Raw genomic sequence first — 27,827 nt, 5'->3', positions numbered from 1 at the left:
GAACTCAAATTACTGTCCTAGATGATCAATATCAATCATGTTTGATAAAGTAGGACAACTAAAATGTGTTTGGAAAAACTTACATTAATTGTATTTCTTGTGGCAATGGCAAATCCCCAGTCTCATGGAGCAGAGCTGGGGTGTTTTATTGTGTTGCAGCTGAAGTTGTGGCCTGAGATATTAAAGCCAGCTGAGGAATTTCTTCACATAAAACTCGGCCTTAAATACTTCACACATCTGGTGATAGTTTAGAGAAGGTTAAAGGAGGATTCAGAAATGAACGGGCCAGTTTTCGAGCCCATCACTTCTCCCAGTGAAGAATACAAATCTGGTTTACGCGGCTGCTTCGGAGAATCTCATCATTGTTTTGACATTTGCACAACAAAGAAGCAGAACAGGGAGAGTATCACTACGGCATCAGTGAAAGAAAACAAGGATGATCGCCGTGGTCCATATTCAAATGAGTTTAATACAGTTTAACAGAACAAAACTGCACAGACGTTACTGTTATAGACAGAGAGGTATGACAAATATGAATGAATGAAGCTGGAAACCTGTTTTAAAAGGTAAAAAGGCTCAGTAATTTCCCTTAACAGCTGGCTCTGCAGTTTTTAGCAAACTTGACTCAGACAGGAGGAAATGCAGCATCTGTTGGACACTATTCTCAATGGCAGATGAATACATGTTGCTGCTAGTGTTTCCAACAGCAGGACTGTGTGTGTCAAAATACACTACAGTATTTGTGTTCACAGTGATGAAAGAGCATGTTACCCAGTGCAACATTGTCGCGCACTGATGTTTTACACAACAAGGAAGCTCTAGGCACAGAGGAATAACATGAAATAGGCTTTGATACATACACAGTTCTTGTTAGTAGTAACGATCAGGGCAGCTTTTGGTCTCCACATGGGATTTGTCTACTATGAGGAAAAAACAGAATATGACCAGTTATCTTTTAACATGTATTTTCACAGTTATTTGTTTTTTTCTGTGCACAGAAACTATAAGTTCTGCAAAAACTAAATCCAGGATGATCAACTTCTCTGGCCACTTCAAATAATACTACATTACAAAGTGCCTCAAAGTGACACCTATTGGACAAAACACATCTCAACACGTATGACTCAGTGCAGCAGCATCTGATGTGTCATTTTTCCTGTGATTGTCTTTATCATACGAACATGCACAACATCTGAGAGTGACACGTGTAGGTTTGTGTTTGTTAAGAGGCCTGTGGTTGGCAGTGCTGAGTCTCTGTGCTGCTGTGTTTATAGTCTTTGTGTAAGTCCAATGGACCATACAGTGCCTCCAGTACAGCCAGCATTCTGCTCTGGACTGAATCCACCTGTTCTACTGGGCAGTATTCATCTAGACTGGACCTGAAAACAGACACACACATAAACAAACACATTTAACCTCGCTTCCTCAACTACAACTATTTCCAAGATCGGCTTGATTAAAAAAAATCCAACTATAGCTCGTGTGTGGTGTCATTTACCTGGACACAGTGACCAGTGTAGGTCTGGGCAGAGGTGTGAGAAACAGCTGTACAGCTGTGATGAGTCTGTCGATCTCTTCCTCAGTGCTGATGTGGTGAGGCAGCTCAACAGTGTCACAGGTTAACCCCGCCTGATGGACCTGAGAGAGAACAGGTGGGGTGGACAGGAGACGGAGATCAGATCAGACGGGAAGGGAGGAAAAAAGCGAGAGTCAGGGTAGAGGAACAAGACATGGAAATATTATTATGCTGCATGTATCTGCTTATAAATAATGAGCTGATAGTGAAGTGTGCCTGAGGATCAACAAAATCATTAGGCAAATTTCATTGCAATCCATCCGATAGCTGTCAACATATTTCACTCCAAACCACAAATAATAATAATAAAAAAATACAATGATATAAATAATAATTATTAATGAAGAATTGAAGGCTAACAAATCACTTTAAAGCAGCTTGAAGATTCTACCATATACGTGCAGAAATATATGAGTTACAGTGCTTCTGAGGTCAAAAGTGAAATAAATAATAAAACATTCTCAACGGATTAGTCAGTAAGATCAGATCCAGCTGAAAGACTTCAATGGTTTACATTTTTTCTTTTTAAAAGAAAGCACACTCATGTCATTGGGTAAAATAAACAATTGATGGGTGTGTTTGTACCTTTACACAGTATAATAACACAGCATAATCGTTTAAGAATACTACAGCTATGACTTTGATATGTCGTGGTGGCTGCTGCAGCATTTGCACCTTCACAGAGCAGATCACAGAACAGTTCATTGACCTTATTCTTACCATCTCGTAGTCGGGCTTCGGGTTTCTTGACTTCAAACTGATAACCAGTTGGGCTAATGAAGCCATTCTGAAAACACAAAGCAATCAGATCACACACTCTGACCTCGTCCAGAATCCAACCCCAATCTTCTGTCATTTTATCGGAGTGACTGAATTCTTATAATGGTTTCAAGATCTATATACCTAATGCTCTGAGAAATTCCCACCATTACAAGTGCACTACTTTGAGCTCTCACTGAGTGACAGTAATGACTCACTGAGTTATGATGTAAAATTAGTATGATTATTATTATTACTTTTTATGAAAACCATTATTATGAACAAGGAACCTGAGTGTCTGTTAGACAAAGAGAATAGTCAATGCACAATCCTCCCACTGCACCGTGATCCAGCCACACACGTTTTCACTTAGTTTGATGGGTGTTAACAGATCATATTTCCACTGGTTCCTTTTGTTGCAGCTGTCGGAGCTGGACGACTTTCACCCCAAACGTAAGATGATTACTATAGAGGCCCTCTTCACAGCAGACATTTTGATACAAAGCACAGGAGTCATTAGTAATATTAATAACTGAACGGTGTTCTACTCAATTACATTTCCAGAGGTCTGAAATCTTTGACATTTATTGTCTAAAGTGAATAGACATTTACAATACTAATCATGTCATGTGTGTCTGTGCTTCTCCTGCATAAGGGCTCTGTGTTTTTTTACATCCTGTGAGAAAGGCATGAGGGCAGACTCCTCCTGCTGAATTCCATCAGCTTTACTGTCTGACATGTAATGGCAAAATTAAAGTTTGTTTCCCCTCATCTGGTGAATGTGGAGACTCTTCAACATAAAAGGTGTTAGTAAGAAAAGCTGTGAGGTGTTTATACATAAGCCCTTTTCCCACACAGCTCTTAAAGCCATATATTGATATCAATTGTATTCGCAAGCTGAGTACTCCCCAAATGATGGTCAACCCCATTTGATGTGGGTACCTATTAAGAATTACATTAGCTTCAAATTTAGGGTACATTTTATGTACATTTGAAACAATTCCACATGTGTTTAATTGTGATTACAAAGTATTCAATAATGCAGCGTGGTATAACAGTAAAGTGAATCCAGAGAAGCTTTACCCGGGGTTACCAGCCCAAAATTTAACTGTCTCTTCTCCATCGTCCTGTAGAAAATCTGCAAATGCTGCTTCCAGATCCTCTAACTGATGTATACGACGGTACACACAGTCATCAAGCTCCTCCTAGACACACACACACACACAGTATATCTGTACACATACAACTCATGTTAATTATCTACACTAAACAAACACAAAAAAAATTCTTCTGTTCAGTCATTGTGGTAAGGTTCCTGAAATAGGACAATGTGTGTACAATGTGTGTTCACCTGAAAGAGTGTGGCCATTAAGAAATAAAAGCGTGTCTGACCTTATCAGCATCAGGGCTGGGTCCTGTGAAGCGATAGAGCTCCTTCATGATGGCATATTCTTCCTGGACACAGGGACAAGACAGAGTCAGACAAACAGACAAAGTCAAATTAAGAATAAAGTTCTCGCTGATCTCGCCTCGCGCCCTTGGGAGAATAAGACCACTTTTGTTATTACTCCAAAAGTGTTTTGTGGTGATACAGAATCAGGATCCATCCCTGTGTGAGATCCTTATTAAGTCAATTCTAACTGAAATTCCAGTGTCCTGGTAACGCTGTTAAAAAAGTTACTTTCATCAAACCTAATTAAAAAAAGTTTCAAAATTAAAAGTGGCAGTAAAAACTCTCTGCAATTGAACACATGTCTACAAAAAAAGTATGTTGCAGAGCTGTGGAATGCATTATAGAGTGGAGTCAACCAACGTACCTGTGTATACATTTCCTTGAAGGGATTCTTACAGGAGAAGAAATCCAAATCAATGTCCAGGATGTATGGCTCTGTCTCACCTAGACATGGAGATATTCTCTTGACAACATAACTGGTTGATCCTTCCTCTTCATCATCATCAGGATCATCTCCCAAGCGTGTCCGAGCGCTGGACACTTCTGTAACGATGTTGCTGCCCTCTGCTGGCAGGACTGTGGCAGTCGACTGGGTCTCAGAGGAGCTGGCTTCGCCTGTCTTACTACACTCTGTCCTTCGTCTCTTCATGAACAACCCCTCTGTGTCCTCCTGGGTTTTCTTGTCTGAAATGAAAGGTGAGAAGAGGCAGCATAAGGCTGTGTAAGATCAACACCTTTCCTTCCTCCTTAGTGGGCTGGATGAACCAAAGATATGATAAAGGAATGATAGGACACAGGGGAGAAAGAGAAAAGATGAACATAAGGAAGAATCAAAATAAAAGGAGAGTAACCATCTTCCTTCCTCTCCCGCCTATCTCTCTCTGATCTCTTCCCTCTTTTACCCATTTCGGTCAAGGCAGATGGCTGACCACATTGAGACTGGTTCTGCTAGAGCAATTTTTCAGCTAATGAGGCAGTTTTTTCTCTCTAGAGTCGCCAAAGTGCTGCTCATTGTGGGAACTGTTGGGTTTCTCTATAATTTTTAAGGTCTTGACCCTCTATGTAAAGTGCATTGAGATAATGCATTTTATGATTTGGCACTATAAAATAAAATTGAATTGCATAATCAAAAGTGAATTGATAAAAAAGGAATAATAATACATAACAAAGATTTTTTTTATAAATATATATATATAAAGGGGATGGTCATAACACCTCAATAACCTGGACAATATAATGCATGCAGTATAAATGCTACCATAGTTTATTTTCTCAATATTTTGCTTTTATTTTGGGATTCACAAAAGAGGGTTTAAAATAATCAAAGTAACACATTGTCTGAGTGATAAGAGTGGGTGACATAAAGGCACATTGCTTTTATTTACTATGAGAAGAAAGAGGACAACAGCTACCACTGTTTTAGAATGGGTTGGAAAACAGGACGGTTCAACGCTGAAGACCATGCACAGTGAGAATATATCTTTAACAGCATAGAACAATTCTGTAGCCTACACTATTTCAGTTGCATGGAGTGGAGTTTTCACAGATTGCTCACGAAATTTTAGGAAATATATCTTCCTTGTGTATCAAACTTTGAGGTGAAGCACATTGGCCAGCTTTCATTTAGCAAAAGGCATTCAAAAACAAAAACAGCATTTCCCATTAATTACCTAAATTGCTTTGTTCCCCCCTCCAGATTCATGATGATCTGATGTATTCTTTTACATCTCTCCGGATAACATCAAAGATTTCTAACTTTGTGTTTATACCGTTGATTCACTGCAAACCTGTGTGCAGCGCTCTTTGCCCTGATGTTGTTCTCTCTCTGTGGTCAAAAAAATCCATAAAGTTTATACTGTCCTCAGCAGGCGGGCAGTCCTCAGCACAACACCTGCCCTCTCTGTGTACCTGTCAGTTGGGCGCACATGAAATTGTGCTGTGTACGTTTACTTTTAGCAAAAACAATATTTAGCACTTATCAGCCTGCACTGATCAGAAGGGTTTCAGTCTTTCACAGGACCAAATCTATTGAGTACATGCATCTCCTGTTCATAATCATTAAGAGGGGACACCACAGTGTCACATACAACTCCGGTCCCTGTGAGACTGACATGTATGGTTTAGAAATATCTGAATATTCAGCCAAAAAGAAAATCTGATGTGATCAACCACGGGTGATCTCTTAATAACATAACAAACTAAAAAAAGGTCCATTTAAGAAAGGACCTTTGAGTGTAATGGTTGGAGATTCAACACTTTCCAAAAATCTGCTCAATCATCAAATGTATCAATTGAACACATCACCTCCTCATCTCTTGTACATCTTCCCACAATATACTCCAGGTACAAACCTGTGAGTAATGAATGACCTGCTTTGACCGGATTGACTTTGACCACATTCAGTCCGAGAGGTTTAGAGTTTTCCAGCTGCTCCTCACAAACATAAAGACCATCACTGAGGAAGTAGTCGTCTGTACTGGTCACTCTGCACAGACAGGAGAGGACCAAGACAGACACAGAGACACAGACATGGGGAGAAGGTTAATAAAGATTATGCTAAAAGTAAAATCATGACAGCTTTATGAAGAAATCCAGGATGTTTGTGTTGATGTGTAACCCTACCTGATGGTGGTGGTGGATGAGTCTCTGCCCACAGACATCCTGTGCTCTCCCTCTCGGATCTGCTGGGCCCAGTATGGATGCAGCCATGCTACCCAGGACAGATGGCCGGCATACACCATGGGCATTATCCAGTTTTCTATACTCAACTCACTGGAGGGGAAAAAAGAGGAAATATTACACCAAATGCCAATTGTCATGCTCCAACACACACCTGTGCACTGCTGCAAGACACTGGAGCAAGTAGTGTCTTAGAATTACTTGGTGAGAGGCAAACAGCCATAAAGGACAGCAGTCCAACTGTGATACTGCAGGTTTAAGGTATCTCTCTCTCCACCCACAACCATGTACAACAGAGGTGAATGAAACTTTGTTTGTGGTGCTTGGAAAAACAAAAAGTGACATGAAAAATGTTCAGAGAGACCCATTATTGTGGATTAGGGATTTTCACACTGATAGGCGTAGCTCCACAGCCGGGGGGACAGGCGTGAGGAGAAGACACTGTTTGAGGTGAAAGGAACGAGCAGGTTGGGGCTCTAAAAACCACAGGAAGGTAGTTTTTTGTAATGTGGCCCATTGATGCGGCCTGTTTTTCGGCACAGCCACAGCTAACACTACAGCTGTGGCCGTTGCTGTGGCTGTGACATACAGCTCATGAAAGAAATCTTTTCTACAATCAGTGGCAAAATTTGTTGCCCCTAAACACACTTGAATTGGCCCTATGAGGACATTATTAGCAGCTATAATTCTCACCTAGTAATTGAAATCAATTCCAGCTGTATGTGTACGCGTTTGCACTTGTACAGATATCTTTGTTAGGACCATTTTGAACCGAGAACCTACGGAGCGAGGGCATTTTGGGAACAGTCCTCACTCACTGACCCACTTTCAAAGGGTTAAGACTTGAATATAGGGTTAGGGTTAGGGGACAGTCTGTTAAGAGGAGCATGGGACACAAGGTAACTTTATATCTATGTCGTTTTTTTTATATATGATTATATTATGGCAAAGAAGATATCCAGATGAATAGGTTATAGGAAGGTTATCGGTACCTTTGTGAGGACCATTTTAAGCATAGACATTACAGATTGAGGACAATTTGATCGGGCCTCACTTTTTCAGAGGACTGTTTGAGGGTTTAGACTTGGTTTAGGTTAGTATGGATGCAGCCATGCTACCCTAGGTTAGGGTAAGGGGCTACACACGCTTGGGTTGTGTATATGTGTGCGTGTGTCATCAAGGCAAAATGTAGTCCTGGAGACACTACCTACTGTAGTGAAACTACCACTGAGGAGTTATTTTGAGAATCATCTTCCATGTGCATGTGTGTGGTTAGAGATCTCATGAAAGGCAGTTTGGGCAAGTAAGACTATTTGGCCTCACTTTTAGGAGTTGTTGTGTCTTTGTTCTATACTTTATGGGTGATTACTGAGTACCCGTGTAATAATGTAGAATTTAATATTGTGTAGGCATCAACACAACATGTTATTGTTCAATCACAGCCATAAACATTCAGTCAATATGTGAATGAGCACAAAGCTGGCAATGGACCACACTCATCTTTGAGCTCTGCCTTCTCTGATCTCATCTTCAACCAGTAAACTTTTGCTTAAACATATTCAGAGAGACACTTCCTTCATAGAAAGTAATTATTAGTTTGAGAGAATGATGATCTATTGTGATGCTTGGGGTTCCTGTGATCAGGGAGAACAGCAGTGGCTCTTTGGTTTGTGAAAACACAGCCAGGTATGATCAAAGAGGAAACCACCACAGTCAGCTGAGTATATGAAGACCTATAAATAACATGCACTTATTTCCAATTCAAGCCCACAGTGTGAGTGCTCTGTCCAAACCACGTAGCCCTCTTTTACAGCTCATGGCAGTGAGAGAGAATGAACTGAGATGGATTGTTAAATGCAGCATGTTCCAAACTGATCCTACCTGAGCAGACTCTCCTTATCAAAGACTGTGTCAGCGGGCATGTTGACAGGGATAAGTAGATCCGGATGAGAGTCCAAATGAACCATCTTTATGTTCTTGTCTGGGAGGTGCCTCGATGCAATGGCACGGTAGATGTGACACACCACCTATTCAAGACACAATGAAATAAGCCATTAAAATAATTTGATTATATTATTCGACATTGATTATACATATGTTAAATTAAAATTATTCTTCGAAACTTTTCATGGAGACATTTAATGAGAAATATCATTCAAACTATGAGTCAATTTAGAACTTTTATACTTACAAAACCAAAAGTTATGCTTTTGTTGACTTTTTGTTGAGCTGTTTAATATTGAATATGAAGGACTTAATAGCCCTAACTAAGTTCTTAACACAAATGGAATGTGATTAAGATATCTCTTAAAGCAATTCAGGCACATTACAATATATATCTTCACATGTCCTGTACTTATTAGTCACAATGTTATAGACCATTCCATTATGCTTATCCTTTGAGGGTTGTGAAGGGCAAATACACAAATATAGATATATTTCACTTATTCATTCAAATAAATTAAATGACAACTTCCCTTTTCACTAGTGAGAAGATTGTAACTAGCTTAAATGTAATTTCCATTTCAGGAACAACTTCAAAATCTGACATATCAACAGACCATTTTGGATATGTTCCCTAAATTGCATATACTTTTCCATCAAAGCATGGGATAAAAACATGAATCCTTTGAGAGGGAACTGGAGCCAGTCCCAACTGACGCTGGTTGAGAGGCTGGGTACACAGTGGGCAGGCTTAACAGATATTAAAGGAATAGTTCACCCAAAAATGATAATTCACTCATTATCTATTCACCACTATGCTGATGGAGGGGTGGGTGAAGTGAATGAGTCAACAAAACACTTCTGGAGTTTCAGGGGTAAACAGAGTACCAGCTGAATCCAATACAACTAAAGACATTAGGGACTAATCATCAGACATAAAAAAAGATGTCTCCATACTGCTCCTATGGTGTCATCCAAGTGTCCGTAAGCCCCGACATTCATATTTAACTTGAAACAAGGTCATTTACGACGTGTTTTAAGCCCGTGTTTATGTCAATTGTTTGCATATTAGTTGAGCAGAAATGTCGTTTTTGATATGCAAAAGTCAATTACAACTAGTGCCAAAAAGAACTGAAGATAATAAATATAAGATACTAATAAAAATGTAACTTTCACTTATTAGTAGTGCCCCTATCATATCTTTGAAATACAGGTCTAGATGTGAAATTTAATTGGATGTCTGAAATTCCATTTTCAGTTAAAGTATTAAACAGAATAATTGTGTGCTGATTGATTCATATTTAAATTTGGATTAATCAGAGCTGAATTTTAAAGATACATCATTTAATTGATGATATCTGTTATGTAAGAGTAATTGTGATCTAAAAGGAACACAGCCACTCCAACTTTTTCATTTTCTCAAGCATTGTGAGATCAGGTGAGTTTTTTAAAACATTTTTGTTGATCTCTCAGTGAATAATTCATGGATCTTGATGAAAAAAACAGGCACGATTAGAGGACTGATATTGAATGTATGCAATTTGGTGCACATCCAAACAAAAACTGTTGGGCCTTGATGGAGTGCCCTTCTGCATAGAGTTATCCATAAATGAGTCTGAATAGAAGTTACTGGTAAAAGTTGACTAGTCATTATCAAGTTTCAAGAAAAGTGAATTGTAGATATATTTAATTAGGATCGTTAGTGCTGCCAGTCAAAAATACATTAGGGATTCTTGAATGTCAAATAGCAATTGTTAATATTTACAATTTCTGTTACTGCTACAGATGAAATGTTAAAACAGCCAACCATAGTGTTAGTGCAGCAGTAATGACCATGTTACCAGCACTACAAAGACACAGAAAAGAAAACAATACAATATATAAGCTGCACTTTGCCAGAGCAAATATTGGCACTTAGTTGCAGAGGTTGATAAAATAAGTCTGCAGAGAGATTACTGGAGGCCCATGATGATTTACCTCTGATCTTGAGGAGAAATCTGGCCCACAGCCCAAACTGCTGCAGACTTTTGGCACAGAATGAGTTGGTTACAGATTATTTTTATCTTCCACAACACTCTCAGGACCACTGTGATTATTTCAAACTTATCTGATTAGAAATCTGGATCTTCCTCACCAGGGCCACCACTAACAATTATTTTCATTATTAAGATACGTTTTTTCTTGATTAATCGTGTATTCATTGCGCCAGGAGATGTTGAAAATTGCCATCTCAGGTACCCAGAGTAGAATGTGAGGTATATTTTTTAAACATAAAAATCAAATAAAGGCAATAAAATCTTCCCGTTTGGTGTGCTGGTTAATCTAAATTAAAGACCTGAATTAAACAATTCCTTCAGTAGTTGCTAATTTTGGTTCCTAATCAACTAATTGATGAATGGATGGACAACAGATAATTACTGCATCTCTTTTCTTATTTGAATCATTAAGAATATTGAGAACTAAATTCACCTAGGGGAGCAAGGGGGAACCTAACCAGACCTCCAGAGACAAGCAGGTGGTGCAATGTGACCTAAAGTTTGAGGGACAGCTGAAATGAAGGAGGAGCAGTGGTGTCAGGAACCGACACGACATCATCTCACCCCAAACACAGGATAGCATTCTGGTCAAAGGCAAAAGATAATGCACAACTTATTATAACGCAAAATGAAAATGTGCACATAAAGCTTGAGCTGCTCTGTGCTGGTTTCCTGTTGCATTTACAATTGATTTCAGGGTCTGAGAGCAAGCTACTCATCATCTGGGGCTGGTTTATTGGAGTTTCCCATATCTGGAATGCAGCCTTTGTCTGTTTCTCACCAAAAGTAAGAGTCACAGTGCCTATAGAAACCAGAGAAGTCAGCTCACTACACATAATTAACAGAAAGCTAAATACTTCTCTCTTCACTTCAGCCTTTGACTCACTCCGACTTGTCTGATACCCTCAGACTTGAGCAATGATGCAATTTTTTTCTTTAATTTTGTACATTACATGTACACTTTATATTTGTATTTAGAGAAGGGATATCTCTGAGTGTGAACAGTCTTGTGCAGCTTGATTGAATTGAAGGGGACTGCTACATTGGCTTTGTGGAGGTATGTGCTCTACCGTTTCTAGTTGACTTTATTCATTTAAATAATATATTTTATTTTGCATCTTGTGTTACCTTTGCTCTGGTATTTCTATGTTTTATGTTCATTCAGTCTATGTCCATGTGCAACACTTGTGTGTGTTTTATTTCTTGCAAAGCACTTTGAGATACACACTTGTATGAAGGGTGCTATTCAGAACAAAGATTATTAGGATCACTGAAGGTGATGTGTAGCAACATGATAATATCAATAACAAAAGTCATCATCATGGTAAATATCATGCAGTGTGGGAATGTTTCTCTGGGTAGTTTGTGGTCAGAGGAATCCACCTTCCTATACAGAATGTTTTTAATGTGTTTGTTCAGCTAACGTTGTAGCAATCTGGGTATGCACACACACACAGACAAACAACTAGCTGTACATGTTCAGCAGACACAACAGTGCAGTCTTACGTCGTTGTGGTCCTCCACGATCCACACCGGCAGATCCTTGTAGACCCTCTTTAGCGGTGCACGGCTCATTTTGACAGAAGGGAACTTCCGCTCACACTGATGTTACCGATACACGTGACTTCAGGTAATAACGGTTGTGTTATGTCCTCCTACAGCACACACACACAGAGTGACAGACACGGTGACACACACACACACAGCGACAGGTCATAAAACCAGCTGCTGACACGGTGCGACCTGCACGAGCGAGCTAACACATACCCCGGAAATGACACTGATTGTTTTTATATCCGTGCAGAAACAAGGAGCGGAATGAAAACAAACATTCCGTGCGGGTTAAAGCTTTAATATGATAAAGATGACAATACATGGATAACGCAAGGTTGATTACATCTATTTTAAAAGCTTGACGCATTATAGAATAGAAACTGTTTAACCATTTACAGATTTAGAGACAGTAAATGTACATGAATCACTCTGTAAAATACACTGAAAATACATGTAGCATGATGAAGCAACATCATTTAAACGTTTTTTTGTAGTCATGTTGTTTACGAGTATTACTTATGTAATACTATATATATATAGTATATTTTTTATATATATTTTTTTTTTAAAAAAGCACAAGGGATTGTGAATCAATTTTCCCTGCTTTGATGCAAATTAAAGTGACAACAGTTGCAATTAAGAGGCAAAAGTATGACACCCCCAAACAAGGGAATGTTTTACAAGTGATGGCTACAGGAGATTGCTCCTCCTTTTCCTTCCTGATTCTTCTCTGCTTTTGTGTGAACAGGAGGAGCACTGCCAGAGCTCTACAAAATGAGCTGCAGCAGTTTACTGGTGTGCATGTTTTTGACCAAACTGTCAGAGACAGACTCCATGAGGGTGGCAGGAGGCCTGCCGTCCTCTAGTGGGACCTGTGCTCGCAGCACCGTGCAGCTCATTTGGCTTTCGCCAGAGAACACCAAAATTGGCAGGACGGCCACTGGTGCCCGGTTCTCTTCACAGATGAGAGCAGGTTCACACTGAGAACATGTGACAGGCGTGAAAGAGTCTGGAGTCACCGTGGTGAACCCTAAGCTGCCTGTGACATCATCCAGCATGACCGGTTTGTCAGTGGGTCAATGATGGTCTGGAGATACGTTCTTAGAGGGTCGCAAAGACCTTCATGTCATAGCTAGCGGTACCCTGACTGCTGTTAGCTATTTCTTTTCTTCTTCTAGCTAATCTTCAGAGCTATTAAAATACCTTGCGTTGGTCTAGTGGGCCCTGGGTTCCTCCTGGTGCAAATTACAGGAAACAAAACTTGGTGGCCAAATGGTTAGGCATTGGTATCGTAAACAGGAAACCATGCCTGCAGAACGGTGACATTTGTAATAAAATAATTATTTATTCTCATATGTGTCATCCTAAAGGTGACACTGCATGATAAAAACACAGAGGAGATTTTACTGATAATATATCCAATTTAGGTGAATATTTTCTTTAATCTAGAAAAAAAAAAAAAGTTTCCTATTAGATTGTGTTATCAATAACTCTTCCAACACAAAAATGACTCAGCTCCTAAAAGGTTTTCCTCAGACCAACTCTATCCGTTGGACCAGTGTTCCTGTATAGATGTTTGATGGGATTTATTCATTATGTGTGTATCTATGTGTGTGAGAGAGACTCTGCTCATATATCCACCCTTTGATCTTGGTGGCCTCTGAGAGCAACGGGAGGCTTTGATCTCTCCCATCCTATCCTTTCGGTTTGGACCACAGCCCATAGGAGATGACAGCAGGACGATGAGTGGAGGTAGCAACACAGACAGAAGAGGGAAGGAGTGGAGCGTGGAGGAACGAAAGAGAAAAAATAAAGATTAATAGTATAGCAACATAGTTGGTGTAGGGCTGGAAGAGAGATTGGGAAGACAAAAGAGAAAGAACAAAAACACAGGAAATTTGCTATTGACGAAAGAAAGATAGTAATGGGAGCAAATAGAAAGGAGGACTGTAAGAAAAATACCTCGTCTCAGAAATAATGCTTACTATATGATTGGGTATTTTCGCATTCCAAAATAAGATTTAATTTCTCTATTGTCTGTCTTCAATGTCAAGCAGTTCTATTGATTAGAGCTTTATATGCCCAGATTTCGTGTTTTCTGTCTCCACCATTCAGTGGTGCTAAATGTGTTTTTTTTCTCTGCATTGAAAAGCTTCATCAGCAATAATCCTGTAATAAAGAAATAATGCCACATTTTCACTGAAGAATCCACAAAATACAGATTTGACTATGTATATTATTTATTCAGTAGAAACTACCACCTTGCAAATTCATTCCCCTGCTGTATTTGCATTAGTCAGCATTTGTGTCTCTGTCTCCACCCAGTTCTTAATTATCTTTTATTATAGAAATTGTTCAAGTAGTGCATGGATGGAATCAGCAAACTGGCTGTAGCAAGACCAGAATGTTTCCCCAAAGATTCAATAAATACGTTTATGATGTGCAGGATATTTTTGGATCCTTCTCACAATTAAAGAGAAAGTGACAAAAAGATAAGCAATAAAATTGGTAAATATTGGATGACCAAACAACTGTTGCCATTAATTTCCCTTTGTATATCACAATCAACGAATACAAACTTTTTTTAAGATTTACCAAGTGGTCATCATCATTATAAAATTGTAAAATGCACTTTATTACTCCTCAGGGTATGGTTATACAATTATAGAAGTAATTCAAAGGGAGCTCCTTCACCAGGGGGCGTCCCAACAGTTATTTTTTATGGTGACACTTACATGTCCTCTGTTGGCTTGAAGCTCATGTTTAATCTGTCGACTAAACTAAAACTGACTGTTATCAGCTTCTAGTTGCTCTTGGAGAAGCTCTTTGAGGCATGTAATTCTGTGTAGATGAGTGTGTGTGTGTGTGTGTGTGTGTATTGAGCACATTTATGATGGATCACTTTAATGAAATTTGCTCAGTGCTTTTCATCCATTCGCTAACACCCCACTGTTTCCAATCTCTCTCTGTCTTTTGCCCTTTCCACTGACTCTCCTTCATTCTGCTTTCATTTCACACTGCCTCTGAAATGAAAAAGTGTAAATTGTTTTTCCTTCTGATCAAAAGGATGAAAGCAGGGATATACTTGGCTTTGCTGATTGCATTAGATTGGAAGTGAATAGAGCGACAGCGATTTGGAAATTCCTGAATAATTTTTCCCTCACAAAATAACATCAGGCATCAGAGTTCAAAGGGACTGATTTCAATGGAGTCCTTGGCTGCTTCACTCTTTGTATGCCAGTGCAATGTTTGTGCTGTCACCTCTGGTTAGAGAGACATACCAGGATACGTGTTTTTTCAAATAAGAAAATCTAAGGTCTAGGTTCAATGTGACCTGCACAGCTCGAATATGACACAATTTATTTCATTACATATTTACTCCTTTGATTAAGAAAGGAGGAAAAACTCAGACTTGCAGCTTTTTTAATCAATTTTGATTATTTTAATTAAAATTTACACTTGCAGCTGTCTTTATGAATGTAGTCAAACACTGAATGTTGCAGCTTCACTGAATTATCCACAAGTCAGTAATTTCACTATAGTACCGTTCCCTGTGCTGTTACCTCTGCCAAGGCGATTATATTTCCATTGCTGCTTGTCTGTCTTTTTGCAGGATAACACAAAAACTCCTGAACCGACTTTATTGAAACATTGTGAAAGGGTGGGGAAATGGACAAGGAAGAATCCAAGCTTCGGGGTGGGTTTGATTAATGGAGCGGATCCAGGAATTCTGGAAAAAGGCACACTGCTTTGTTTTTTACTTATTAACTGTTCAATTTTATTCAGGTGACTTATATACACACCATGACAGTTGTGAAGGTGACTGAAGACAAAAGCATGGAAGGGTTTTTCTTGCTGAAAGATAGGTCCCTTAAATCTCAAAATGTTCTTAAGGATAATTGTGTCAATTACGCAAATGTGTCTGATAAAATGTAAGTTTGAGTGCATGAAAACACAAGATTTCTGTCTTGGTTTGTGGTTTGTAACCCAATCGAAGAATCTTTTTCCTTGTCTCCAAAAAATGACTTTGGTTTTGTCTTTGGTTAATTAAAAAACAATTCTGGCACATCCAATTTTTCAATATGCCATCTCAGAGCTTGTCTGGGTTGTAGTCCCCAGAATGGAATGTCATCTGCAGAATTAGAATCATTTTTGTTGGCAGATTTTCAAGGCTCATAAGGAGTATTTCCGATGTTCTATAATGTCCTCCAAGATGTTCTGGTTAATGGGATCAAGTTGTGTAAAGCTGCTTCAGTTGATTTAAAATGGACACAGACGCAACATAATTCTAAATCTGATATGGAGGCATTGACTGCTTGTCTGTCTTTCTGAATTCTGTCAGTGAAGAAGCGGGGTAAGTTATGGCAGGTCCTGGTGTGTGGAAGTGCCGGGACTTTTTGACACAGGAATATTTGTTAGGCCTGTGGATGGCTCAGCTTTTTGACACAGTCTTTTTTTCTATTCTGACCAGCATAGCAATTCCCCATGGAGACGCCTGTGACGTTTGTGTCAAAACTGGTGAAGGCAGATTGCGGGTGGTCGGGGGGGAATTAGAGGAGAGCAGGGCAGGGAGCACATTGGGGCCCAGCGGCAGTGACAGCTTTTTCATCTGGTCAGTAAACTCCAACAGAGTGAGTGGGGGTGGGGGTGGAGGGTGCTTGCTGGGTGAAGACGATGAATCCACACACACACTTGTCAATGTAGCATCATTCTCCTCTTTGCTCTAATGTCTCCCACGATTAAAACTGGACAGGCGGGGCTGAGGCGACTGAGAGGATTGACAGATACACATGGTTAAGACCTTGAGAAAGTGACGTTGCAAAATTGCGTTTCAGTATTCATTGCAATGAATTCTGAAACATTCTGCTCTCCTCACTCTCTCTGACACTTTCCTCCACTGGAGATGCCGTCTCAACCCATCTCAATGAGACACGAGGAGAGACAAACTGGGTGTGGTTTTAATGTAAATATGCAACCAGGTTCAGAATCATTACATTCCCTGATAAAGAGGTGCGGAATAGCTGAAGTGACAAAACAATACAAAACAAGTAATGGGCAAATAGTTGTTTGATGAATAAATTAATGGATGGATGTCTGAAATTATATATATAAAAAAAGATGATCGATATAAGTGATTGTTCAGCTACTAAACTGAAACACTGAACACTACAAACAAACAGCAGCAGTGTAAATTGACCTATAGCCTCTGAACACTATAACCTGAGTTACCCTTAGTGCTTTCTCTGTGTGTGTGTGTGTGTGTGTGTGTGTGTGTGTGTGTGTGTGTGTGTGTGTGTGTGTGTTGATCTTAGCAAAACAAGTATGGATTTTCTCCAATATCGGTCGGAGGGTATCTCAAAATATTGTCCAAACAACACATTTCCAAGATATCTCAGCAAGTAATAGGACTAGAGACACAATCTTAAAGCTTTTATTGATCACAAAACTATTCCCTTTCACCTGACATCACATAACAAGTGAAGTCACAGAATGTCTGAAAATGACGTCAAGCATTGTTTAAAAACACATTTGACAAGTTATCTCTTGCCTCCTATTTATTATAGACAATATTTAAAGCTTATATAGATAGAAAAATACAATCTGATTTGCTAGGTTCATTATGAAATGATATTTTTACAGTATAAAAAAGTGAATTGCCGGCTCTAACTATAAGCTTTATCGCAAAGGGAGGTTTTAAGCTTACTCTTAAACGTACAGATGATGTCTGCCTCCCGAACTGAAAGTGGGTGATGATTCCACAGGAGAATCAATCCACTTGGAGGAAACTTTATGCCCCCTCTACTGCACATTTAAAGGCAGATGGTATATTTCTGTTTTCTATTTGTACTGTTACTGATGATGCCAGCAGTTTTTACCAATCCAATTATAAAGTAATGAGTTCAACAAGATAAGGTCAGATGGATTGGGGCTGCCCACTCTTAGTGTGGAGTATTAATTTGATCTGTGACTGATTGCACAAGACCTTATTAATGAAGGTGAAGTGTGTAATTATGTTTTCGGTTTGCAAGATGTCAAGATTTGTTTTCCTCTCAAAGTTATACAGCAGCGAGTGCAATATGTAAAACAATCACAGTCTGGCCTTAATTACTGGTTGGGCACGATCCAACTTTAGTTCTCAAGATGGCTTTTGTTTTACGTTTTGTGTCAGTGGTGAGTGTTGACTATGTCTATCTACAAAGAAAGGGATTTTTAAGTCGTCCATCGCATGGCACAAATACACTATATTAATTAAGCCAGCTTCACAAGCAACAAAAAAGCTTGTGTTTCAATTTTTAGTTTTTGTGCCCTTTACACATTTAGGAATTGTGTGGTGTCTAACTAATCAGCATGGACAATTCACATGAACCGCAGTTCAAGTAGGAACAACAACTTAGAAAGTCAGTGAAAAATTCTGAGTGGGTGAGTTCCTGACGTCAGCACCTATAAACCAATGATCATAAATTTACAATCAGCTCTAAAATAGCAGCTTCTAATGTGAACTAGACAAGTGTTTTCTGTCGCTTGCAAAATGCATGACCATCTCTCACAAGTGCCGAAAACCACTCAATACAGACCTTTTTCTGAGGTTTAAATTATTAAAATTATTTATATGCCTTTCACAAAAAAATCATATTTCTTTACATATATTTATTTTGGTAGGTGCTGTCAAGGCATTTGTTTAAATGCTCTAAACAAATAAATACAACACTTTTTGTTTACAGCCTCCATGTTTTTCCTCACATTCTGCCTTCAAAGCACATGAACACATCAGAGTCAGAACAATGACTTCACAACTTGGGGAACTTCTGAGTATGTGAACGCTCAAATAATACTGGGCTTCAAAAGTGCCAGGGACCTACTATTCAGTGTTGTCTGAATGCTGCTGTTTTGCTAACATGCTGCTCATGCTATTCCTCCTTGTGTAGACATTGTATATCATGCATATTATCTCTTTTGCTGCACTTTGCTGCAGATGAACCTCAACAGTCAGGTTGATCTGGATGAAGCACAGTGGTTGTCTTAGTTTTAATTCCCTCTGCATCAGATCTCCTAGGAACGTGATTGTGTTGCATGCAAGCAACATGAAGGGAATTTATTTCTGTCTGAAACTAGACGGCAGTGTTGAGTGTCTGGGTGCCTGGCAGATACGTACAGAGGCCCTTAGAACTCAACACACTGCAACTTCATAAGACAAGAACAATTACAAGCAAAACAATTACAAGCAACTTTTATCTGTGTGGTTGTGCCATTGTTAAGGTTATAGTTTTCATGTGGACTCACAAGGATGAAAACCAGGAGACAGAGACAATAAAGAGTTTTAATCACTTCCAATATTGGTTATGATTCAGGTCCAGACAGAGTGTCCAATACAGACGAGGAGATCTAGTCTTGAAGCTTTCTGCTTGCGGATTTGAGGAAACTTGATTCCAAACTGGCTTACAGGTCGATTAAGGCGTACATATTGAAGTCTGTTCAGGATTGTGTCTGGTACACTGGACAGGGCTCCATTACAGGTGGAGTCACGAATGACATCCAGGTTGTGGACCTCGGGGGACGGCATGATGGAGCAGACGTCCAAGCTGAGCGGTTGGATGAGTGCTTAGATAGAGCTGGGTGTCGTCAACATAGGAGTGGAAATTAAGGCCATGTTGATGGATGATACAACCAAGTGGGATCAAGTAGATGGTGAAAAGAAGGGGGCCCAGCAATGAGCCTTGCGGCACACCTTGGTTGACCAGGGCTTGGAGTGGCAATAGAACCTTTGAGGGCGATGAACTGTTTCCTGTTGGAGAGGTAAGATTGGAACTAGGTGAGAGCTGTTCCAGTAAGGTCGAGGTGTTTGGATAGGCGGTTGAGGAGGATGGTATGGGACACTGGGTTGAAGCTAGCAGAGAGGTCAAGGAGGATGAGGATACTGATGTGGCCGCAGTCAGCAGCGATGAGGATATCGTTGGTGATTTTAATGAGGGTTGTCTCTGTGCTGTGGTTGGGTTGGAAACTGGATTGAAGGGGTTCATTGAGCTCATGGTTGGATGTGCTGGTGGAGTTGGGAAACTGCTCTTTCTATAAAGAGTAACAGATATTTTTATAGATGAGTGCAATGGTTTCACTGTTCCAGACCTTTCATGTGTCCACGTTTGGTTTTAAATCAGAGCATCTAACATACAAAGGGAGACTTTATCAGACTAAATAAATACATGCTAACTATTATAGCTTCATATGAACTCTTCATCAAAGATTCTGATCCTGATTGTGACAACATTTGTGACAGTGTTGATGCTTTTAACTTATTCTATCAGTACAACTCAGAACAGCATGAGGAGAAATAAAGACTAAAGCCTCTGATGTCTTTTATTAAAAAATGACACAAGCCCTGTTAAATATGTCTCATGATCATAAAAGAACATTTCAGTCAGAATAACTTCTACACCAACTCCTCTTATCAGCACAGTCTGAACAGAACAGACTGACATTACTTAACTGCATCAAATTCATCATCAGACTAATACAAAAATGATAAGCTTAATACAATTTTTGTTTATTCACATCATACCCTGAACCTTGTTTTAAACATAACCATTAATACAACAGTTTCTTTTTATTTAACTTATGTGATCTTTACTTACATTTCCCTTTGAAGGTCACTTTTCCCAAGTTGACTGACAGATATTGCATTGCTTCTCTCATCTGCTTATCCGAGACATCCGCGTCGTAGTACAGGTACAGCCAATGTGAGGCTAAGTGAACGTTTTGGGTGTGTTGAACTTCATGTCAGTGGTGAATGTGATGTGAGGCATCGCAGACATCACAGATAAAGGTGTGGAGAGATGCAGGTGGTCTGTAGTGTGAGGAAGAGCTCAACAGTCTTGGCTGAAGCACACTCAATAAATACCACTGCTGCACTGAGGAGTCACTGCCCACAAGACTTTAAATCAAACATCTCAAATGATTCCCAGCTCTCACTCTTTCCCCAAACAACTCATTCTTACAACCTCAACATCATATTAGGCTGCAAACGGAGCCCCAGCGTGCTTCTTCTCAGTGGCCTGCAGCAGAGGACAGAATGTCCTGGATGACTGAATGAATGTGAAGCAAAATAACAAAATAAACATTTCCAATGCAGATATTCCTTGGACATTTCCTCAAAGTTTCTTTATGAGTGTTTTTTTTTTGCCAAGTACATTTGTGTGAATGTTTCAGTGGTTGTGCTTTTGAAGTTGAGGTTTGGTTTATCAGTGTTAGGGATGGCTGTGGCCTGAGGATGCACAAACAGCTTTAGGCTGTGCAGCCCACTCACTACTAGCACAATAGTTTCTGCAATGTGTGGGTGGGAAGGTTGGGGGGTATACTTTGACCTTGCACATGCCTTTATATGTATTCATAGTGTGCATTATTTTGAGTATACGTTTGCATGTGAATATGTGCTTCTTATGCCAATAACAATGTCAAGACTTTGTGTTAGGCAGCGACAGACATTAGGCTGTGTTTGTTTTAGGGCAGTTTCCATATTTAGCATGAAGACTTCTTCCAGAAGCTTGAAAAGACAGGATAAGGATTCAAAGTGTTAGAGGACCTGCGTGTGTCCGGATGTCTGTATGTCAGTTTTAGTTTCTGTGTTTTACACTTGACCATGCCCCACAGATGCCAGGTGAAGCATGAAAGATAATACCACAAATCAATAAAAGCTTGGCTTGGATGGTGACAGACAGCCTCAAGGAGACCTGCGTTTTTGGACACATCTCAACTTCTGCACCCTTTTCAGGCCTGGCTGATCAGAGTCAATTTTCTATGTGGCTACACCAGAGCAGCTGTGAACACAGCACATTGGATGTGTGAACGTGTTTAGCCAGTGGTTCAGAGAGCAGCAGTCCTCGTCAGACAACAGAGTGTCACAGATCTCAGGGGACCAAGGACTGAAGGAAAACCTTTTCAGTGTCTGCAAACAAAAAGCAAGCACAGGGGACAAAGACATTTTTATTCACCTATCGTTGTTAATGATTACAGTGCTGACAGACAGCTCTCTAGAAAGTAGACAATTTTCCATAATTTCTATTCTCTTGTTCAGTTGTCCTGACACTTAACAAGGTACAATGGTATCTTTGATTCCTGATACATTCTGATCTGAGTCAGATAATGGGTAGAATTTAGTCGTGTTTGACAGACGAAGCCAAGGCCGCATTATGTGAACAGTCACCTTGTGTTGAATACAGGTGATGATGGTAAATATGACTCTAGAAATGTCCTCTGTAAGATGCTGCAGAGATGCAGTGCCATCTCTGCAAATATTCAGTAAATAATGAAATATATAGAGTGTAAATAACGATACACTATGAGTGTATCATTATTTACACTATATACTCATAATTTATTATGATACTGTAAAATTAGATTGTAAGATGTATTTTTTGGATATACGATATGTGTGGTGTAGCTATTAAATATCAATGCTCTACATTTTTATGTTTTCCTTGATTTTAATTTAGACTTTTAGAATCTCTACCATGGATAAGCATGATTGGGGGAAAAAACATGGCCAACATCAATCAAAATATCTTTGCAAAGGGGCTTAGCTAAACCTGACTATCAAAGAATTTCAATATAAATCTTGATAAGATATGTTCAGGCCTTGGTTTGGAAGTGGGCCTACCAAAGTGTTTTTAGGCTGAGGTGTGAAGATGGTACATTGTGGTGGTGGATATCATGATGGTGACTTGTGGATGGTGATCGTGATGGATCGTAGATAGTGAATGTTGATTGTTGTGGCAGCTGAACGTGGATTATGATTACCACTGGATTGCCCAGATCTACAATATAACCTCCTCACATATTCTACCATTGATGACAAAACCTTGATACACCTCGACATTTTGTTAATATTGTTATTATTATGATGTGCTCTGCTATAGGTGGCATCTTTTGCACGTTTGCCCGTCGTGTGAGAGGGATCCCTCACATGTGGCTCTTTGAGGTTTCTACGTTTTTTCCCCCAGTTAAAAGCTTTTTTTCCTGTTAGTTTTTCCTTACTCTTGCTGAGGGTTAAGGACAGAGGATATCGCACCTTGTTAAGCCCTTTGAGACAACCTGTGATTTGTGAAAATGGGCTCTTTATTGATTGATTTGAATTTGAAGTGTGTATGCACCAGAGCAGGGTTCACTAACAGGCGAACTGTGATCCGGACCCAGACCTATAACTGATGGCTGATTTTGAAAATTGACAACTTTTGTCAGAATGTTCTGGCAAAGCTTCTCTAGCCATTTGTCTACTGATTTAGCAGTGAATGAAATAGTAGATGGCAAAAAATGATTTTTTCAAGACTGGACAAACTCCTACATCTTAATTCTTCTAATGGACGGTTCAAAACCAATATCCTGCAGTTGTTTGACTGTTAAGTGAGTTAACACATAGAAGAAAAGGAGGAAACTTAATTTAAGTTTTCTTACATTTTTTTTAGAGTTACTTGAAATGAGAAAATAGTATTATTCATAAACCTTCCTGTTCAATGTGAAAACGGACAATAAATAATGATGTTTGCCCTTGAGCAGGTCCAAGTGGCATCATCTAATTTAACATGTCTATCTATTTATTTATTTATTTTTGAATAAATGCTGGATGAACTGATTTTGTCAGTAGAAACAGAGCAACATTAGTTGTCCACCTGGCGAATGTCATATTCATTCTCTTGATGCTGAAATTTTGTTTCAAACTGCCATAAATGAACAACTTGCCATTTTCCTGGTTGTATCCACGAACTCTCTCCAGTGATATCTCTCTGTCAGTTTTAGCCTTTGCATTTCTGTCTATCCTTGATGTGATTTCTTGTTCAAATGGGGATAATGGCAAACACTTTCCCAAGCATTCAGCAGCCTTCAGTGTTATTCACAGTTCACATGAAAAGTGAGGGTGGCGGCTGAGTGAAGAATAAAAAGGGAGCGTGAGACGAATATTGAAACCTTGACTATATTCACATCTGTGCTTTGCAGTGACCTTTTCCACTCACTTTTCAAAATTAATTTTTTTGTTCCCCTCACTTTTATCACTAGAATCTCTCAGAGGAAGTTGTTAAAAATATTGATATTAATATGAGTTACCTTCCCTTATTACTTTGCTCAGTCTTTTGTGGAGCCTTTTTTGCCAGACAACTTCCTTTTAGTTAAAGATATTATACAACTAGATACTTAAGTGCAGCACATATCAAAGATAAGGCTGTACCACACACAGCTCCTTGTAGTAAGAATGGAAATAAAGCGTTATCTATCATCTCTAACAAGGAAACGACATTAGTTGACTATCAACCGTCTATTCCATTCATACAGTTTAATCTATTATCTATATATAACCTAATAAAATGAAGTGATTCTTGGCTGTTTTCTCATCATCTCCGTTCCATGATCTGATCAGATATACACATGTAGACAAAAAGACAAAATTGTTGGTACCCTTCCGTTAAAAAAAGAAAAACCCACAATGGTCACTGAATTAACTTGAAACTGACAAAAGTAATAATAAATAAAAATTTACTGAAAATTAACTAATAAAAATCCGACATTGCTTTTGAATTGTGGTTAAAAATAATCATTTAAAAACAAACTAATGAAAATGGCCTGGATAAAATTGATTTGGGTTAAGAAAAGCTTGTGGTTTGATTTAACATAAGTATTTCCTTAAGGCTTAATGACCTTTGTCACCATGGTTAAAAAACAAATAGTCAAAGTCGTGGAATATATCAAATATGGGATTCACATGGGAAATGAAACAGTGTCTTCACTTGTGTCCTCCTGACATGCACTTTGTTGCTTAACAAACAAAAGCCATTTTTCAGACATGACATGTGCACAATAGGCACTGGAGTTTACCCATTGTTTGCCTTTCACACATGCACAACACAGCACGAGGTTCTCTGCACATACACCTCCTCCACAGAAGATACGGAGGATCTGCGGAGTGCATGTCTGACAGCAGCAAGAGTCAGTTCACTGCTGCTTGATCATTTGTCACCTCAACCCCATTAACCTCATACAGCTGCAAATAGAACACTATTTACTGGGATTTACACTTTGGACTCCTATTGTACAGCACGCTCAATAGAAGCACATTAAAAACATGAGCAAATCAGTATTTTTACTCAGTCTGCTTTACTGTATATCGCTGAACGGAGGTTTTTCTCCGAATGAAACTGTGGGGAAAAAATAAGGCCAGATAAAAAGAATGGTTAGTTGTTAATCAAAAGAGGAAAGGACAGAGGAAACGCAAAAAATTAGATGAAGATTAAATTCATTTGTTGTCTCACAATAACCTGCCAGATAGAGCAACATTCCTCTGTGTTAAATTAAATAATCGATTACTTTAATGGAGAACTCAAATAGAATACAGTGCAGTTAATGGTTTTGTTTTATGCTACCTTTCAGAACTGTTTATTTCCTGCTGTGTTGTGATGAAATACATGGATTTCAAGGTCACAGTTTCCTCCTGTATTGCATCAAAACAAGATAGACCCTGTGCACCTTTTTCCTCACAGTGCTGCACTATTATCAAGGAGCTACACAAATAGGATATAAGAAGGAGTCCAGTTTATGCTGGTTTCATTTACATTTCTCAGTTCTCCATCCTATTTACATTTAATTCAGATACACGTCTGTACTTGCTTCAGAGCAACTTGTACTTAGGGATGTAGCTGGGACCAAGGTATGTTTTTCCACTGTTATATTGTGTGTGTGAGGTGATAACCGTTAATCGTTGGTAAATACGTTTCTACTACATTTACATCCAGAACAATTATATAGTCTTTAATTGTTTGTGATAAACACTGAAAGAAATTGTGTAATTCAAATAGACACAGTCACACCTCACAGTGAACAAACAATTTAGAGAACATGATAGACATATGGAATTAATATTATAATATGAATGCAGAGTAGAGACTTCAGCGACTTCACTTCCATATCACTGAGTCTGTTTCAGTTGCACTTTGTCACATGTTTCTTTGACCAATATGCCAATTTTTCCACGCAGGGAAATGCTCACTGTCAATAAAGGCGTTATAAAAGGTAGAAAGTATGAATAGAGGCAGGCCGCTAAAATACAATGTATTGTTGGTGTGTCACTCAGTACACCGTTCTCAGGTATTGCCTCAATTTCACAGACAAAGACGTTTAATAACTCCAGCTGCACCATCTGTTTTTTTAAATGCTTCTCATCAGTTATTGTCTACATTTTTCACAGAATGTTGTTGCATATCACAGAGATAGAGACCGTCCCGTTAATGTAAGACTTCAGAACATTTATCATCTTGCAAGTCTGTGACTTTGGCTTGGACCATAGGCACTGGAAACCTGAGACTGAAGCTTGGAATGGCTGAAAGAAACCTGGGGCTGAGCTCATGATTGGCGGCTGTAAAGCTGCCGTTACTTGGAGAATTGTTTCCTTCGTAGCCCAGACCTTCTTCCAGGGGCTTCATCCCCAAGATGTCTGGGAGCGTCGACCAAACATGCTCCAGAAAAAGTTGACTGCTTATTCAAGTCCGGTTCTTAGATCACAGTCCGATCAACAGTATGCAGGATGCTATCAGGCTGGACACAAAGACTAGCTGGAGGTTTGGAGATACTGGGCTTTTGGTTGGTTTAGTGGAAGATTGGCAGGGAATCTGATATATTTTTTTCATCATTCAGGCAATGAGCGTCTCTCTTGTAAACAGATTATAGACGCAGAGCAGCTTTTATATTCTTTACCATAATCCCACTTGTATTCTACTTAGATACTAAGTGCGTATGTTAAATAATAAAGTTCATCCTTCGGGAAAGCACCTACTGGGTCCATGGTTGACTAGTTCATACTGTTATGGTTGAACACAGGTGAGGGCCCAAATGCAGATGCCACACGCGGACGGATCCAATGAAACAAAGGGATAAACACAAAGGGGAACACAGACACTAAATACACACAGTTAACAAGACACAGGTGAAACTACTGATGGCTGATGACAATATTGATTGTCTTATTGAATGTTGAGACATGGTAATCTATCCCTCACTGGATGTTTTTTTTTACTATCCAGAGCTGTGTGGAGGATGTACACTTTTCATTTTACTTGTATACTGCTGTTTGAGTTGTTAGTTTTAGAAGTAGTATATTTTTGTGTAATATACTTTCTTTTATTTTTTAAAATGATTTTCTTTACAGCTGAAGTAGGACTTACAAACATGCAAGCTCTTGCCAAACACAATGCTGATCAACAGGTGAACAGCTGTTGGTGTAGTCGCGTTGGAGCAGCATCAGGGTCCTAGTACAGCCTAAACCAGCACTACTACAGGCCAAGCAAATAGCCCATACCAAACAGAAAGGTTCAGCTGACACTGCACTTATATTCATAAATATCTTTATATAATGTCACCAGACTTTCTCCTTTGCTGCAGCCACTGGAGATCATCTAACAATATAACGTAAACCATGGGTTGCAGAAAGCTGCTTGTACAACCGACCTGTGGGCTTGTTTTCTAACATCTCTGTGAATATGTCTATGAAGAATACATTGAACCTTAGCTGTTCTGTATGCTGTGACTCCGGAGGTAGACTGGATCTTACAGTAACCAGAAGTTTGGTGGTTCGGTCCTCAGCTCCTCCAGTGTGCAGTTGACTAATGAATGATTGAAGCAGCGAGTTTAAACAAGGTAAATAGAGTGGCTGGTGATGGCAACCAGCTGCCCGACTAATGCATCTGATTCGGTCTCCCTGAAGGAGGCTTTCCTTCATTTAGCCTGAGTAAGGAAGTGTTGAGAGGATTCAGAGGTCTGAAGTTCTCTGTCGTAAGAGGGATGTTACAGACTCTGA

The 27,827-nt window shown here is 39.3% G+C and overlaps 1 protein-coding gene across 1 annotated transcript; it reads right to left on the bottom strand.

Moving 5' to 3' along the window:
* Positions 1 to 456: 456 nt before the first annotated feature.
* Positions 457 to 12,202, bottom strand: c13h5orf22 (chromosome 13 C5orf22 homolog). Its single transcript, XM_061084371.1, has 10 exons — positions 11,954 to 12,202; positions 8,349 to 8,494; positions 6,411 to 6,560; positions 6,140 to 6,273; positions 4,153 to 4,472; positions 3,728 to 3,790; positions 3,419 to 3,540; positions 2,297 to 2,363; positions 1,499 to 1,638; positions 457 to 1,379 (listed from the first exon to the last, which is right to left on the bottom strand). The coding sequence occupies exons 1-10, from the start codon at positions 12,020 to 12,022 to the stop codon at positions 1,223 to 1,225; spliced, it is 1,368 nt and encodes a 455-aa protein (XP_060940354.1). The 5' UTR covers positions 12,023 to 12,202; the 3' UTR covers positions 457 to 1,222.
* Positions 12,203 to 27,827: the final 15,625 nt, after the last annotated feature.

This window comes from Limanda limanda, chromosome 13, assembly GCF_963576545.1.
Source record: "Limanda limanda chromosome 13, fLimLim1.1, whole genome shotgun sequence".
Lineage (NCBI taxonomy): Eukaryota > Metazoa > Chordata > Actinopteri > Pleuronectiformes > Pleuronectidae > Limanda > Limanda limanda.
Note: the sequence above shows the minus strand (reverse complement) of the source record. Positions and strands in the feature narration are given on the sequence as shown.

Coding starts and splice junctions, on each gene's coding strand:
- c13h5orf22 (XM_061084371.1), bottom strand. CDS start 12,022: ATGAGCCGTGCACCGCTAAAGAGGGTCTACAAGGATCTGCCGGTGTGG. Junction 3,541..3,727: donor CCAGCCCTGATGCTGATAAG/GTCAGACACGCT, acceptor GTGTGTGTCTAG/GAGGAGCTTGATGACTGTGT. Junction 1,639..2,296: donor CGAAGCCCGACTACGAGATG/GTAAGAATAAGG, acceptor GTTCTCTCTCAG/GTCCATCAGGCGGGGTTAAC.